Below are 17,888 nucleotides of genomic sequence, written 5' to 3' on the forward strand. Positions count from 1 at the left end.
GATAAAGATGCCATGAGAAGATATTTAAGTTAAAAAGTTAAACAGAATACAAAACTGTATGTGCAGTATAACCTCAACTCTGTCAAAACCAACCAACCAGAAGTAACCTTAAAAAGGGTTGAAAATTCAAAATGTTAGGTTAGTGGTTGTGTTTAGGTAGTGTATCTACAGGGATCTCTCTCTTCCTTTTACTTTTCTGTCCTTTCCAATGTTTTCTCTACTGAATTTTTCTCAAACTGTTACCATAAAGGAAGCCTGACAGAAGTACTGAATGGATTTAAGCCTGGCATGTAAGAAAGTGTCTGCACATCCATGAAACTGTGAAACAGCCCGGGCTGCTCTCTGAATCAGCTGTGCGTGAGCAGGGACTTCCCGGAGCTTACAGTGGGATTCAGCCTCTCCTCCAGGCAGGGGCAAAGTGCCACCAAATCCTGCCTGCTGAAAAATGTTAAACCAAACAGAATGCCATGGATTTACAAAAAGAAAAAGAAATAGCCACACGTGGCAAAAACCTACTTACAGTACAGTAGTCTCTCCTTCATACTAGAGTTAAACAAGAGAACAGCTATTTTCTCCTATCTTCTGTGCAGATGTCAAGTTTCAAAAAAGCTATCATCACAGTAACAGTAAGAACCTAACCTTGGTTTAGAAACAAAAGTAAAACAGCGCTGTAACAACCAGGAATGGAAAAAAGTACATTAGAAAATTATAGAAAGTACTTTATACAAAAATGACCCCCCCCTTTTTAAATAAGTCGATTTCAGAATGTTTAATGTTTACGAAGGAAATGCAAGTTAACATATTGGCACAAATACCCCAGGTATGACTCAGCTTCCTTCCATTTCACAGAGTGCCTTCCACGAACATTTGTATAGTGAAAAGTCACAATTTTGCTACTGAGTGCCACACGCTGTGCTTGGACGCGTGTTTCTTCTGGCCCAGCAGAGGGTGTGAGGACGCCCCGGGGGCCAGGGCACAAAGCACGGAACGCTTCATGAAGCTGTGTGTCTTCTCCGGTCGCTCACATTTCAGTACACGTGCTGCCGAAGCAAGCACAAAATAATTCCCTTTAAAACGTTTATTTGCTGTGCACACTCTAAGGTCCCCTGTTTCCCACCCCCCTGAAAAATGGGCAAATCCTCCAACACTTCCTACCAAAGTACCCACTGGTTTGTTCGTTCAACAATCACTGGTGAAGGCTCACAGTGTGAGAGGCACTGGGGTCTCAAAGAGGAGACAGGTTTGTTCCTGCCTCAAGGACATCTCAGTCTTCTCAGGCGGCAGGCGGACACGTCACCAACCACAGTACAGCAATTAAAGCAGATGCCACTGCTCTCTTACAATCAAAGAATACGCTGCACTTCTCACTGAATTACTTACACAACGGTTCTTACACGGAAACTCTCCTGACTAAGAGGCAAATACAAGTACTTTCCTTTATACACACTTACTTGCCCCTAATCATCACCACCTAGTGAAGTCAGTTAACTTTTTTTTTAAGCAAGGAGCACTGTTTTACTCCAAGAATGAGACACCTTGAAACCGAGAATAAGTGACCAGTCCTATATCTAGATCAAGAGTAGTCAGTTCCATCACAAAGCGAAGGCTCAGGAGGGCAAATTAAAACCTTCAATCTCGTCTGCCATCCGCTGATTTTCAATATGCTCCTGTGTCAGCCGCTCCAGGTCTTTTTCTCACATTCGGGTGGTCTTCCAGATCTTCATAGAGTGACCTCGCAATGTCCAGTCTCCTGTAATCCTCAGGCTTGACTAGGCTTCGCACAACCTGAAGGCATCGCTCTTTTAGGGTATACACTGTAAGGGCAAAAACACGAATCTTCAGCAGCAAACTCAGGCAGGCCTTGAGACAGGGGATGAATGAGCAAGACCCCTTGCCAACCATGGCAATTGTACTTACTACAGATGGACCTCACTGTGGGCAAAAATAGTGAGGACATGTGTTGTGGCAGATGTAACGTGACGGCCCCAGTGGGTATCTCATGGTATTTGTCATGGTATCTGTCACCCTGTGTAGCAGCTTCCCCTTGAAAGTGGGCCAGGCCTGCGATGTGCCTTAAGAACTGAATGTGGGTGAAGGGACAGTGTGGCAGTTTTGGGTCTGAGCCTTAAGAAAGCCTGGCATCGTCGGCTCTTACCCTCTCAGAAGCACTGAGCTGCCCTGGGGGAGAGGCCTCACACAGAGGGACAGGCACTGGGACCACAAGGGAGAGAAGCCCAGCCCTCAGCCAACCTGCCAGGAGAAAACAGCCACACCAATGACCACCAATGAGCAGAATGACCACCCAGCTGAGGAAGCCCGGACTGCAGGGTTATGGACAAATCAAGTGGTTGGTGTTGGTTTTGGGGTAGTTGTCACAAAAGCAGTACAGAACCAAAATGGTGTGGAATTTGATTTTGGGGGAAATGAAATCTGACTTTGCTCTCAGAACTTACTCTTCCAGGCAGGGTGTCAAACTCATTTTCACTGGGTGCTACCTCAGCCTCACAGTTGTCTTCAAAGAGCCAAAATAATTTGAGGACTGTAAAAATGTAAAAACACTCCTTAACCGTCAAGGAGCTGAAACTACATTTGGCCCTTTGAAGGCTACCAAGAGGCTGATGTGGACCCCGGTGAAAAAGAGTTTGACATTCCTACTTTAAGGGTACCGCACGAGGCAAAATTTACTCATCAATTATCATGTTCATATACCCACTTCCTTAAAACAGGACCTTGTACACATATTCGTTTGAACCTTATGAAGCTGCTATAGATATTTAGTGGTATTTGTTTAATGTGTAAGAACATCAGTTTCTTAAGAGTTCAACCTAGCAATTGCTTGAGGTTTTGTTTTTAACAATTTTTATGAATTTATTTGAACCAAACTGAAAACAACTGCCAGGAAGCAAAATCTCAATGGATTGAGACTGGCTCCCAAAATCACTTGAGTCTTAGACAAAGGGTATACTATGATGCTAATGTTCAATTCAGAGATTTTTTTTTTTTGTAACCCCTGTTGGCACTGTGAGTTTGACTGAGTTAAATAACATTAAAAGATACAATATTAGAAGCCATATAGAGTAGCCATGATATATTGCCCTGGCTGGTGTGGCTCAGTGGAGTGAGTGCCAGCCTTTAACCAAAGGGTTGCGGGTTCTATTCCCAGTCAGGGCACATACCTGGCTGTGGGCCTGGTCCCCAGTAGGGGGCGCATGAGAAGCAACCACACATTGATGTTTCCCTCCCATTCTACCTCCCTTACCCTCTGTCTGAAAATAAAGAAATAAAATCTTAAAATATAAAAAAAAAGTAGCCATGATAGCTCAATCTCTGCACCTTGTTCTTCTCCTGACACTCCAGGGCATATTCTACTCTAAGGCCAGGGAAGTACAATGCATTCATAATTCTACCATCAGATATTTTAATGCAGCCCAGCTCTGACAGGCCTGCAGAGCTTCTGAGACACCACCACACCTCTGCTCAATACAGAGCCTACAAATATTCTACTTCCATTTTATCTGTGGTGGAGAATAGGACACGGAAAGGTTGACTACCTTGCTGAACACCAAGCAAAAGTCAGTTAAGGGCTTGGCTCCTGCAAGTGGCCCTTCTTCTACTTATTGCAACAGCCTGGTCTTTTTGAAAAGTAAGATGGAACCTCAGTACCTGGTAGTGTGATGTTGGCAAAAATAGGCTGTCCATCCACATTGAGAGAGGGCACAAATAGTTCCGTCTGGTTAACCAGAAGCCCATCATAGGTCCCAGCATCTCGGAAGAGCCAAAGGTGACCTGTCAATGCAAGCAGAGGCTGTTCAATAGCCACACCCCTATTTCCTGCACCTCCCTGCACTGACATTAAAATACCTGCCATTCTGCTTAACCTTCAGACAAAGGCCTTCCACATTAGCTTGCTCAGTCCTCACAATAGGTTCATTTACACATGAGAAAATAGGTCTGAAAAAGCCAAGTGACCTGCTCAGGCAACAGGACTAGTAAATAGAAGACCATGTACTTGAGGCTCCAAATCATACCCCTACCTTCTATTCTACCATGGAGAAAAGCAAAGCACATGAATTACAAATCACACCAACAATGCAAATTAAAAGAAGAGATGAGGTCACGGACTCCTCAAACCTGTGCTTCTCAAAAACAAGGTGCAAAAACATCTTGTGGAGAAAGAAGCAAGACAGAGAGGGTACACTCTGCAGGAACAGATGAAACTAATCTATGATGTAAAAAATCAGAAGACTGGTTGCCTCTGGATGGGAGGGGAATGAGTAGAAAGAGGGAAGAGGGTACTCTCTGGGGTGATGGAAATGTTCTAATCTGTAACTTTAATTAGGTGTTTACATTTGTCAAAACCCATCAAACCCTAAGATCTGCACATTATGTAAATTAACCTGGACTTAAGAAACAAATGCATCATATACAAGAGAGAGAAGAATGGAAAGCAAACCCCCAGCATTTAAGGAATGTAAGCTGGCAATTTTTTTATTGTGGTAAAATGTACATAACATGAAATTGACCATTTACACCATTTTACGTGTACAGTTCAGTGACATTAAGTACATTCACATGGTAACATTTAAAAAAGAAATTATATTAAATCACAAATAAATTCTGAAGAATACAAAATTTACACAACTTTCTAGATAAAGTAGGACACTACAGATGTGTTAGTTTGATGTGAAAGTTTAAGAGGCACTGACTATACCTCCCTCAAGAAAAAAAGATCCATCAGGCTCCTCTCAGGATGGCTGTGAAATGTTTATTCATTTAAAAAACATTTTATATTTCAATTAGTTGACATTTAGTATTATTTTATAATGCTTTCAGTGGGAAAGCATAGTGGTTAGACATTTGTATAATTGACAAAGTGATTTCCCCCATAAGTTTGATAGCCACCGGCACCATACAGTTATCACAATATTACTGACCATGTTCCTTGTGCTGTACTTTACATCCCTGTGACTACTTTCTAACGGTCAGTTCCTACTTTCTAATCCCTGCAAGGTTTTGTACCCAGCCCAACTCACCTCCCTTCTGGCAACCACAGGTTTGTTCTCTGTATCTTTGAGTCTGCCTGTATAGTTGTGAAAATTAAGTCCCGCTACGACTACTTTTCTTCTTGAAAACCATGGGAAGATTACTACCTCTTTTGGCAATAAGGCCTAGTTATCCCCACCCCCATCAGACCCTGGGTTATTACAACAACTTCCTAACTGGTTCCTCCACACCAGTCTTCCTCCCCAAACCACACGGCAACCTGTGTAAGCATATTGCAGAATGCTTACACCTGGCAATGTCATGTCCCTGCTAAAAAACTTCCAACGGCCCCCATTTCCCTAGATGTAAAATCACCTTTAGGGCTTCCTCTCTCACCATTCCATACCCACTCCTCCTTCAGCCCATGCGGTTCCCTCTTGCCTAGAACTGCTCTCTTGGTTGGTTAGATCTCATTCATTTTTTTTTTTCCTGCAGGGCTCCCTTTCCTATCCGGGAAGCTCTCCCAGAGCTATTTGAAACCACACGTCTACACTCACCACCACCACCACCCCCCCATCCTCACCTCCCCTTGACTGAGCAGATAAATGCCAACTTCAAGCTCCAGCAGCCAGCAGCCCGCTGTGCTCCATTCCTACAGCAGCAATTTTGACATTGGCTTGTTCTCACCTGTTTTGATGCATTCGTCTATCTCCCCAGTAGACAGGTCTCCATGCAGGCAGGGCCCCTACGCGGGCCTAGCCCACTGGGGTCATTGAAGAATGTGAGAGTGTTCCATTAACAGACTAAACAAATGGGCATTAGGGATGGAGCACTTCTTTTATAACTACAAGTGGAATGGGGTTGGGGAAAAGTCACCATCAAACTCAAATTAATCAGTCTTATAAAGAAGAATGCTCTGCCACTTACTAGTAGCTTCGACTTGGATCTGTCACTACCTCTCTGGGGCCTCAGTTTCTTATGCGTGAATGGGAATAATGACAAGAACACCTGCCTCCCCGGGTGGTGGAGAAGAGTCGATGAGTTAGTGCCACCGTTGCTGTTGCTATGAGGCCTAGAGCGCTGGGCAGCGCTCCGCGGACGGCTCAGCAGCGGCGGGCAGGCGCTCAGGCAGCAGGACAAAGAGGGCTGCGAGGCGCGGCCGCGTAAGGGCGACCCTACCTCGGTAGCTGTGGATGCGACGGCCGGTGCCCGGCGGCAGGGTGGGGTATGGATGCGGCTCGCCGTCGAAGTTGAGCCACAAGGGAAGCACGACGCGCGGGCTGCGGTTGCAGAAGATGACCTGGGACGGCTCGCGAGAATTCACGGAGCGCAGCACCGGCCGTGGCCTCTCCGCCTCCATCTCCGGCGCGGCGTCCGCCTCCTCCGGATGGGACTCTTCCCCTCCGTACTCTTACCGGCCGTATCACTCGCCGCACTCCTCGGTGTCCCCCAGGTTCCCAGCCTCCCTGAGCCCTACCTCCAGGAGCAGAGACAACCCGGACCTCCGCGCCTGGGGATTCGCTGACTGCACGGATCTGCAAGGGGCGGGGCGGACGTGCTTTTTCCCGGGCAGGCGTCTTTGCGAGCGCGGAGGGATCTAGCCTCAGGCGTCTAACCTCACCGAGGCGGTGGGCGGTGCTAGGACAACCCATTCTCCTGTTCTCCCAGAAATTGGGTTGTTCCCGCCTGTTTCCTTTGCTTCTTTCATTCTAGTGAGACTGCATGGTTTTTGCCATATTCTCCGTTCCGTCTGCGCTATTATTTACTTAGTAAATTTCTCATTAATCAAGTTTGTCTCAACTTTGGGTCACAAAATTAAAATTTTATACAGAAGAGTATAATAAAGTTAAAATTTTCCCTCTTATCCCAGTTCCCCTAGCCACCCAGAAAAAATTCCTGGAAACAGCAGGTATCTCCAGATTTTTGTACTTCCTTTCAAAGATATCCTATGCATATGCAAACAATTACGTTGGAGAAGAAATGTATGTCATTACGACAAATAGAAATTAATCCCTTTGCCATGGAAGAGTACAGTGGAACTAAGTTCAAAGAAAACAAAAACAAGTTATTAAATTTTATCTACTATCTGTTAAAAGCTCGGATGCTACACTTGGTTTAAAAGGATTAGGCAAGTGTTAGATGTTAGATTCCAAGTATTAGTTGTCAAATTAGCCCTGGCTGGTATGGCTCAGTGGATTGAGCACCGGCCTGTGAACAAACTGTCCAAGGTCCTATTCCTGGCCAGGGCACATGCCTGGGTTGCAGGCTGGGTCCCCAGCTGGAGGTGCATGGGAGGCAACCACAAATCAATGTTTCTCTCCTTCTCTTTCTCCCTCCCTTTCCCTCTCTCTAAAAATAAATAAATCTTTTAAAAAAATATAAAAGAATGTCAAAAGGCAGGGGTGGTCTAGGTTATTTTTAAAAGTCTCTCTTACCTTTAAGTTTTGTGAGCTAATCCTAACTTTTGGACAGCTTTTGTACTGGCTAACTTTTCTCCAGGAAATAAACCTGAGTGCCCTCATCCAACCAGATTTTCTTGTACAAACTGCTGGACAGCTACACTGCCTTCAGAAATCAGCTGTATTTTAGTAGTTACTAATGGCACCAACTGTCTGCAAACTGCCAAAGCTCCCCACAGGCGTGTGGGGCAAACTTTTTTTTTTTTTCAGGCAACAGTATAGAACTGAATACAAATCCTGGAAAGGAGCCCAAAGATGAACAATAGACTTTCTATCCACTTAGGGTGGCCTACAGTAACAAATAATGTTTACGAACATGTATTTAGCTTTATGAAATAAAGGTAGAAAAATTCAAAGTACTGAGTGACTTTGAACTTTAAGTGAACTAAGTGAATATTAAACAAGAGCAAGAAGAACTGAATAAGTCTCTAACGCCAAAAAAAAAAAATCAGTTTCCTGTTTTTCCTGCTTCTGAATCCAGTTCAAGCTTGGTTTTTAAAAAGATTGAAACTGTTGATGGGTGAGACCTGGTTCTTCTTGCTGACGCATGTAAAGAATTACATATCAGCAAATCTAGTAGTATGTAATCAGTTTATTAGTGGCTCCCTTCCATGGAAGAGAACAGGACCAGGTAGAGTAGAGGGTTACAGGGAAAGTTTTAGAGCAAAGCAAGGTGAGAAAAGCAAGAGCGTCTGAAGACCAGGGTGACAAGTCCCTGGCAGCCTAAGACCGGGTGGCCAGAGACACTGTGGCTCGAGAAGCCAAGAGCCCCCTGAGCCTGAGAGAGAGAGAGAGAGAGAGAGAGAGAGAGAGAGAGAGAGAGACCTTTGTTCTCCAGACTTATATAGTTGGTGGGATAGGAGGGAAAAAAGTCACATATTGATTAATGGGTAAATGTGGCGCCAGCTTTCCTAGGGGTTTGCTAGCCCAAATTCTTATCTTGCTCCAGACCCCATTTGGTCATCCTAATTGGTAAATGGTGTTTCCTGACGCGCAAGGTGATAAATGCTGACCAGTGACAGTATTGCAGTCTCAGAGCTCTTCCTATGCTGTCTCCTGCTTCAAAACTGCCTTATTATGAAGAGATTTGTGATCTCTCTATGTCTGACAGCTCACTGGTTCAAATACCTTAGTTAGTTTTTCAGTAAATATGTGAATTAGCCCTGGCTGTTGTGGCTCAGTGGATTGAGTACCAGCCCAAACTGAAAGGTTGCCGGTTTGATTCCCGGGATACATGCCTGGGTGGCCGGCAGGTGCCCGGTTGGGGGCATAAGAAAGGCAATGGATAGATGTTTCTCTCACAAATTGATGTTTCTCTCCCTCTCTCCCTCCCTTCCCCTTTCTCTAAAAGTAAATAAATAAATAAATCTTGAAGGCTCTTCTGAAGAGCAGAGATTTTTCATATTCAGCTCATTTCCCACTCAAGTTAGAAAACGGCAAAAATCCTTCATAACTATTTCTTCAGAAATCATTAAGACTTCACGAGGAAAGAAAGAGAAGCACATGTCGCTAACTTCCCTACAATGTCCAATGTGTGAAGGAGAAAACGAACTCTGCCAAATTTTTCATTATGGTAAGATGAATGAGTTCAATATGGACTCAGAAAATCTGGGTATATTTAACCTCTCTGAAACCCATTCTCTTTATGGTTCAACACAACCATCCTCTCAGCATCTTGTTAAAAAACAAAAACAGTAATTCAGTAAACATAGGTTAACATATAAAACATTAACTATGGTCCTAAGTGAGGAGACACCTTGGAGATACTGCTATTTTGGTTCCAGACCACCACAGTAAAGCAAGTATCGCAATAAAGTGAGCCATCACCTTTTTACTGGTGTAACGTCTTCCCTACAATTTGTAAAAAAAAAAAAAAAGGAACATCTGTGACAAGCAATAACATGAGGTATGCCTGTAATCAGAACTCTAGCTGCACAAGTTGAAGAAGTGACACATTAGGAATAAAATAAATGGTTTAGCGTAACACTGTGTATGGACTGCAGTGACTGGTGAGCAAAGACGTGTGACTTGAGAGTAAAGGGGGATATAGTTGCTTCTTTTGGCTCCAGAAGCAGCTCTAACCCAGATATACCTGGAGGAAGTGCTGGAAGGGTTAAATTCCTTAGCCAAGACTTCCAGAAAATTGTACATTTACTATTCAACCTTTGGAGAAAGGAAGTTGGGAAAAGTGAAACTAGACCACATAGACATCAATGCAAACTGTTTGCCAGACACGGCAAGGAAAACCTATGAAGACTTCTTTACAAAAGGATGGCGAGGAAGGCATATAAGGCATACAGGTGTGTAATAGCCTTAAAAATATCTAATGTGAGTATAGTGAAACAGTTCTGGACTAGGTGTGAGAAAGTAAGTTTTAGATCGGGTTACACCACATTCAGAAGTAGAATGGTTTAACCTGGCTGGTGTGGCTCAGTGGATTGAGTGCCAACCCGTGAACCAAAGGGTCACCAGTTCAATTCCCAGTCAGGGCAAATGCCTGTGTTGCAGGCCAGGTCCCCAGTGGGGGGTGCACACAAGAAGCAACCGCACATTGGTGTTTCTCTCTCTCTTTCTCTCTGTGTTTGCATCTCTCTAAAAATAAATGAATAAAATCTTTCTTAAAAATGGTAGAATGGTTAGAGCAGTCCAAATCAGGTAGGTATAGGTTCAAATCCCAGCACTTCCACTTATATTGTATGACTTTAGACAAATTTCTGCCTCTCTAAACTTGTTCTAAACCTATTACATGGGAATAAGAATGTCTATTTCTTAGGGCTTGAAGGTTAAATAAAGTACATAAAGCAATGAGCACATCTAGCATTCAGTAACAATTAACTATAGACGATATTAGCTATATATTCTCAGTTGGGCATCATTCTCTAACTGAAAGGTTGCAGGTTCAATTCCCAAAAGGTATTGAAAGGAATTCCTCAATTTCTGAGGTCTCTACGAGAGAGAGAGAGCAAGCACCATACTATTTTATTTCAACCCTCAAACAATATAAAGAGATGAGAACTTCCAATGCTGACTTCCAGTCAGGATGGAGCCATAGATAGACATGCTTTGCTTCCTTGCACAACCACAAGAAGAATTACAACTAACTAAAAAAAAAAAAAAAAAAACCAGAACTGCCAGAAATTCGGACCGTATGGAAGTCCGACAACCAAGGATGTAAAGAAGCCACATCCATCCAAATGGGTAGGAGGAGCAGAGATGCCATGTTAGGGCAGAGAGACAAGATGCGGTGTGGTGTGGAAAGGTGGCAGCAACAGAATGGGCAGTCCTGTACTCATGTGTGGTGGATAAAAATTGGGAGGGATATCGAGGGAGAAAGCGATCCCAGCCCCAGGCCAGACTGCACAGCCCAGGGTTCCAGCACAAAGAAGATAGAGCCCCATAACTTCTAACTGTAAAACCCTGTGGGGGTTGGGACAGCCATGAAACTGCCAGTCTCTCAGGAGAGTCTATTGAAAGGTCTCCCATGTATTTGGAACTTACACAAACCCACCCACTCTGGCATTCACCACCAGGGCAACAGCTAGAAGGGCGCTGGTTGCACACAGGAAGTGAGTAAAGTGATTGGAAATGGGGTGAGTGCTGGCCAAGCCTCCAGAAGCCAAGCAGTGGCATTGTCCTCTCTCCAATCCCTCCCCCGACACAGAGCCACAGAGTGGTGAGGCAGGTTGCCCCTCCTTGGCAAATACCTAAGGCTCCACCCCATACAACTTAACAGGTGCACTAAGTCAGGTTGTCAAAGTGATAGGGGACTTAAGAGTTGGAAAATTTTCATTTAAGTAGTAGCTAATAAGCTTAGTAATCAATGCATGTAAAAACTTTTGTTCCAAGAACTGAAGGTATGACCCACCCTGACTCCAGGAGACCATAAGCAGTTCCACCTTTGTTCCTCAGAAGGACTGCAAACAACTCGAGATGATATCTGAGCCATTGTACTCCAGGGTGAGATGACCACCACCTAGGACACAGCTTAAGACCACTGCCCAGGACAAGAATGCTGAAGTCCTTTTTTAAATCTAATTAAATTGAGGAGACAGACAAATATGGCTCAAATGAAAGAACAGAACAAAACCCCAGAAAAAGAACTAAATCAAACACAGATAACCAATCTATCAGATACAGAGTTCAAAACACTGGTGATCAGGATGCTCAGAGAACTCACTGAGTACGGCAACAACATAAAGGAAGAAATGAAAGTTACACTAAGTGAAATAAAGAAAATCCACACAGAACCAACAAAGAAGGGAAGGAAGCAGGGATTCAAACCAATGATTTGAAACATAAGGAACAATTAAATATTCAACCAGAACAGAAAGAAAAAAAAAGAATTGAAAAAAAAAACAAGTTAAGTATAAGAAGACTTTGGGACATCTCCAAATATACCAACATCTGAATCACAGGGATGCCAGATGGATAGGAGGAAGAGCAAGATATTGAAAACTTATTTGAAAAAATAACAAAAGAAAACTTTCCTCATTTGGTGAAGGAAAAAGACATAAAAGTCCACAAAGCAACAGAGTCCCAAACGTGTTGAACCCAAAGAGGACCACACCAAGACACATCATAATTAAAATGCCAAAGGTCATAGGTAAAGAGAATCTTAAAAGCAGCAAGAGAAAAGCAGATAGTTACCTACAAAGAAGTTCCCATAACACTATAAGCTGATTTCTCAAAAGAAACTTTGCAGGCAAGCAGGGACTGACAAGAAGTATTCAAAGTGATGAAATGCAAGGACCTACAACCTAGATTGCTGTAATCAGCAAAGCTATCATTTAGAACAGAAGGGCAGATAAGGTGGTTCTCAGACAAAGTAAAACTAAAGTAATTCATGATCACCAAGCCATTATTATTACATGAAATGTTAAAGGGACTTATTTAAGAAAAAGAAAAATATCTTTTCTTCTTTTGAAAACTATGAACATTAAGATGATAACAAACTCAAAACTATCAACAAGTGAATTTAAACAAACAAATAACTAACTAACTAACTAACTAAGCAAACAACCAGAAAAGGAACAGAATCATAACTATGGAGATCATTTGGAGGGTTATCAGCTGGAAGGTGGAAAGGGAGAATGGAGGAAAAGGTACAGGGATTAAGAAGCTTAATCGGCAGGTACAAAATATACAGTGGGATGTTAAAAATAGTATAGGAAATGGAGAAGCCAAATAATTTGTATGTATGACCCATGGACATGAACTAAGGGGGGGATTGCTGGAGGGAAGGGGGTACTGAGTGGAGAGGGACAAAGGGGGAAAATTGGGACAACTGTAATAGTATAATCAGTAAAATGTACTTTAAAAGAAAGAACTTCTGATGATGAACCATGCAAGTAATAATACAGGAATGGATAAAAACTCAGCAACAAAACACAATCATTTAATTGTACCTCACACTTCACAGCAGTACTAGCAAGTATTTCTGGCCAATTGCTTCCAACAACAGGGGTCTGAATGAACCCCCTGATCCTAACAAAAAAGAACTACCACATTTTCTCCCTGACAGCTTACACACCAAGTCCTTACACACCACACTTCTATACTCACCAGATTTTTTTAAACCTCATCTTAAAATATATAACAAGGCACTATGCATGATCCCAACAAAAACTAAAAATCAGCCCTGACTGGTGTGCCTCAGTGACTTGAGTGCCACAGGCTTGCTGGTTTGATTCCCAGTCAGGGCACATGCATGTGTTGCGGGCCAGGTCCCTAGTAGAGGGCGTGCAAGAGGCAACCACACATTTATGTTTCTCTCTCTCTCTTTCTCCCTCCCTTCCCCTTTGTCTCAAAATAAAATAAAATAAATTAAATGTTTTACACCCCCCTGTATTTTTCAGCCTACAAGACGCACTCCCCCCCCCTCCCAAATTTGGGAGGAATAATGGTTGTTAATACTGCTGTTGAGTTCTGTTTACATTTACACTGGCGAAATATTATGTTATTTAGGTTATTAAATATTTTACCATATTTTAAGATATATTTTATTGATTATGCTATTACAGTTGTCCCATTTTTGCCTCTTCATTTCATCCACCCTGCACACTCCCTCCCACCCACATTTTCCCCCTTTAGTTCATGTCCATTTGTCCTACATATAAGTTCTTTGGCTTCTACATTTCCCATACTATTCTTACCCTCCCCCTGCCTATTTTCTACCTACCATTTATGCTCCTTATTCTCTGTACCTTTCCCCCTCTCTCCTCCTCCCACTCCCCTGTTGATAAGCCTCCATGTGATCTTCATTTCTGTGGTTCTGTCCCTGTTCTAGTTATTTGCTTAGTTCGCTTTTGTTTTTGTTTTAGGTGTGGTTGTTAATAATTGTGAGTTTGCTGTCATTTTACTGGACATGTTTATTGTCTTCTTTTTCTTATGTAAGTCCTTTGAACATTTCATTTAATAAAGGCTTGGTGATGATGAACTCCTTTAATTTGACCTTACCTGAGAAGCACTTTATCTGCCCTTCCATTCTAAATGAAAGCTTTGCTGGATAGAGTAGTCTGGGATGCAGGTCCTTGCTTTTCATGACTTGGAATACTTCTTTCCAGGCCCTTCTTGCCTGTAAGGACTCTTTTTTTGATAAATCAGCTGACAGTCTGATGGGAACTCCTTTGTAGGTAACTGTCTCCTTTTCTCTTACTGATCTAGGATTCCATGCTTATCTTTTATCTTGGGTAATGTAATTATGATATGTCTTGGTGTGTTCCTCCTTGTGTTCAACTTCTTTGGGACTCTCTGAGCTTCCTGGAAGTCTATTTCCTTTGCCAGATTGGGGAAGTTCTCCTTTTATTTGTTCAAATAACTTTTCCACTTGTTGCTCTTCCTCTTCTCCTCTGGTACCCCTATGATTTGGATGTTGGAACATTTAAAGATATCCTGGAGTTTCCTACGCCTCTCATGTTTTTGAATTCTTGTTTCTCCATTCTTTTCTGATTGGATGTTTATTTCTTCCTTCCTTCTAATCCACTCTATTGATTTGAGTCCAAGTTTCCTTCCCATCACTATTGGTTCCCTGTACATTTGCCTTCATTTTTTCATCTAGTTTGCAACCAAATTCAACCAATTCTGTGAGCATCCTGATTACCAGTGTTTTGAACTGTGCATCTGATAGGTTGGCTATCTCTTCATTGCTTAGTTGTATTTTTTCTGGTGCTTTCATCTGTTTTTTCATTTGGGCCATTTTTTTTTTGTCTTAACACACCTGTTATGTAGCAAGGGGTGGAGCCTTAGGTATTCACCTGGGCTGGGCAACCCACTTAGCTGCTTTGTGATGCTGTATGTCGGGGAGGGCTCAGAGAGGGAACAATGGCATTTGCTCCCATCTCTGCTGGGTTTCAGTCACTTTCCCCGCTTCTCACAAGCAAATTGGGCCCTTCTGGTGCTAATTTTCAGGTGGGTGGATCTCTGTACATTCTAGGACCCTGTGGGTCTCTCCAACGAACTCTCCTGTGAGGCTGGAAGTATCTCCCCGCACCTCAACCCCCACAGGGGTTTTCAACTGGTGTTTTCAGGCTTCATTTCCCTGAGCTGTGACCCCGGTTGTGTGGTCTCTCTTGCTCCCCAGTTTCTCCTGGTTTATCTGTGTGCAAATTTGGGAATGCCCACTGCAATGTGCACCACACTGAGCTCCACAATCCACTATCTTGCTAGGATTGCCAGCCACCACCCTGTGCGTCTGGGGTTCGCCAGCCACCGATTTGTCGTGAGTCCTCTCCACCCCGGTTGCCTGACTCTGCCCCTCCTACTGGTCTGGATGCATATGACTTCTTTAACTCCTTGGTTGTTGGACTTCCATACAGTTCAATTTTCCATTGGTACTGGCTGTTTTTTTGTTTTTAAATCATTGTTGTCCTTCTTTTGGTTGTGAAAAGAGGCACAGTGTGTCTGCCTACACCTCCATCTTGGCCAGAAGTGCCATATTTTACCACATTTCAAAAATTTTTTTCTTATTTTCCTACTCTAAAACACAGGTGTGTCTTATGGTCCAAAAAAATATGTTATATCCTCAGGTGAGGATTTTAAAAATATTAAATATAATAAGATACAAAAAAAATTAAAAAACTGAATATGTTTAATAGTAAAAAGTATATATGTTTGTATTGGTCTTTTAAAAAAGAACTTAATAACAAGACTTGAGAAGACTGGATTTAACCGCCCAGCCCCCACCTTGCCACTGTCCACCTGGCACACAGACATTAAGGCAAAGGCTCCTGGAGAGGCATGTCCACCTGGCTGTGGGCTGCGGGCTCCAGGGCAGGACACTCCACTCCCGGCAGGGTCCACAGAAAGGCTTCTCCCTCATGTTCACTGAGCCATCCTGCATCCCAAAATAGACTGTCTCAGCCATATTGATCAATAGACCTGTGTCTACCACAGAGGGGGTGCCTGGGGTCATTTTCTTAGCTGGGCTCACTTCACTCCATTTGTGCACAGATCAAACTCCCAGGCAGGATAAAACTCCCGTTATCATTCCGATACACCAAAGCTGCAGGTTCAATCCCCAGTCAGGGCACATACAAGAATCAACCACGCCCCCAAACTTCTGAATCACAGCCTGCTCACTGGGATGGAAACTATGGGGATGACCTCAGTGGGGATTCCCTTGTGACATGATCCCCAAGGTTCTTTGAATCTTTCCTGAAATCAGCAATCACGATGAAGTGAGTGGAACAGCCCACCACAGTCTTCGGGGTCAGGCGGCCTCCACTGCCCCTGATGAGACTGAGACCAGCATCTACAGCACTTTGTCAGCACCATCCATGACGAGGTCAGTCTCGGGGTGTCAGCTCAGGTCACTGCGGGTTACGCCGCAGCGCAGCAGCACGAGCTGACAGGCCTGGAAGGAAGTGGGGATACAGATGAAGTTCAGCTTCTCTTCTTTCACCCTTTCAGTTGTTCGCTGCACAGCATGGAGGATTGTAGAATCACTTCCAATTCCCAGCACTTGGTTATTCCTCACGTGATTCTCCTCCACAGCTCGGCCCGCAAGCTTCTTGGCTCCTTGGCCTTGAATGTCATTGAGGGGCCAGGGGCCAGAAAGACAATGCTGGCCTCATCGCCGCCGTTGGTGCTTGTTTGGCTCATGCTGCTGGGAATCCCAGACTGCCAGGTTTGTGTATTCATTAATGTGGAATTTAAACAAAGCAGTAAGTTAGAAAAGAGGCAATAAAACTGGATTATTCTGGGCTTCCAGCCAAGATGAAGTCATAGGTAGATATGCTTCACTTCCTCGCACAGCCAAAAGAAGGATAACAACCAATTTAAAAACCAAAAACAAGAACTGCCAGAAAACTGAACTGTATGGAAGTCCAACAACCAATGAGTTAAAGAAGAAACATTCATCCAGATGAGTAGGAGGCCGAGATGGGAAGCCAGAGTGGAGTGGATGCATGACAAGGTGGCAGTGGCTGGCAGGCTGGGTGGCCCCACCTACCACTGTGGATAAACCAGAATGAACAACTGGGTAGAGAAACAGACCATGCAACCCAGGGTTCCAGTGCAGAGTATTAAAGCCTCAACACCTCATGCTATAAATTTTTGGGGGGTTGCTGCAGTGGGAGAAACTCAGAACAGTCTCAGTACAGAGTCCATTGGAGGGGTCCATGCGGTACTAGAACTACACAAGCCCTCCCACCCAGGAATCAGCACCAGGAAAGCACTTGAAAGGGCACAGTTTGTTTATGGGCAGCAGGGGAAGTGACTGAAACCAGGGTAGAAGCAAGTGGAATTGTTCCCTCTCCAATCCTTCCCCGACATACAGCTCCACAATGCAGCCCAGTGGGTTGCCCTGGAAAATACCTAAGGCTCCACCTGTTACAATGTGTTCCAAGACAAAGAAATAGGACACAAATGAACACACAGATCAAAACTACAGAAAATAACTAAGTGACAAGTGGACAGCCAACCTATCAGATGCAGAGTTCAAAACACTGGTAATCTGCATGCTCATGGAAAAGGCTGAGTATGGCTGCAAAATAGAGGAAGAAATGAAGACTATACAAAGTGAAATAAAGGAAAATATACAGGGACCCAACAGTGAAGGGAAGGAAATCAATGATTTGAAACAGAAAAAAGAATAAGCATTCAACCACAACAGACTGAAGAAACTAGAATTCACAACAATGAGGAGAGGATTAGAAACCTCTGGGAAAACTTTAAATGTTCCAACATCTGAATCATAGGGCTGCCAGAAGGAGAAGAAGAGCAAGAAATTGAAAACTTACTTGAAAAAATGATGAACGAAAGCCCCTCCAATCTGGTAGAGAAACTAGACATGAAAGTCTAGGGAGCTCAGAGAGTCCCAAAGAAGTTGGACCCAAGGAGGAACACACCAAGACATATCATAATTACATTACCCAAGATAAAAGATAAGCATGGAATCCTAGATCAGTAAGAGAAAAGGAGACAGTTACCTACAAAGGAGTTCCCATC

General features: G+C 43.5%; 1 protein-coding gene and 1 pseudogene across 1 annotated transcript; both read right to left on the reverse strand.

The window, feature by feature from the left end:
* Positions 1-1,605: 1,605 nt before the first annotated feature.
* On the reverse strand, positions 1,606-6,535 carry LOC123814423 (von Hippel-Lindau disease tumor suppressor). Its single transcript, XM_045832224.1, has 3 exons — positions 6,163-6,535; positions 3,664-3,786; positions 1,606-1,814 (listed from the first exon to the last, which is right to left on the reverse strand). The coding sequence occupies exons 1-3, from the start codon at positions 6,341-6,343 to the stop codon at positions 1,657-1,659; spliced, it is 462 nt and encodes a 153-aa protein (XP_045688180.1). The 5' UTR covers positions 6,344-6,535; the 3' UTR covers positions 1,606-1,656.
* Positions 6,407-16,541, reverse strand: LOC123814325 (annotated as a pseudogene).
* Positions 16,542-17,888: the final 1,347 nt, after the last annotated feature.

The sequence above is a fragment of the Phyllostomus hastatus genome, unplaced genomic scaffold (assembly GCF_019186645.2).
Source record: "Phyllostomus hastatus isolate PE091 unplaced genomic scaffold, TTU_PhHast_1.1 phas_contig_16, whole genome shotgun sequence".
Lineage (NCBI taxonomy): Eukaryota > Metazoa > Chordata > Mammalia > Chiroptera > Phyllostomidae > Phyllostomus > Phyllostomus hastatus.

Excerpts from the sequence above, each read along its gene's own strand:
- LOC123814423 (XM_045832224.1), bottom strand. The coding sequence starts at position 6,343 with ATGGAGGCGGAGAGGCCACGGCCGGTGCTGCGCTCCGTGAATTCTCGC. Across the intron at positions 3,787-6,162 it reads TCGCATCCACAGCTACCGAG|GTCACCTTTGGCTCTTCCGA; the intron begins GTAGGGTCGCCC and ends TTGCATTGACAG. Across the intron at positions 1,815-3,663 it reads TGCCAACATCACACTACCAG|TGTATACCCTAAAAGAGCGA; the intron begins GTACTGAGGTTC and ends TTGCCCTTACAG.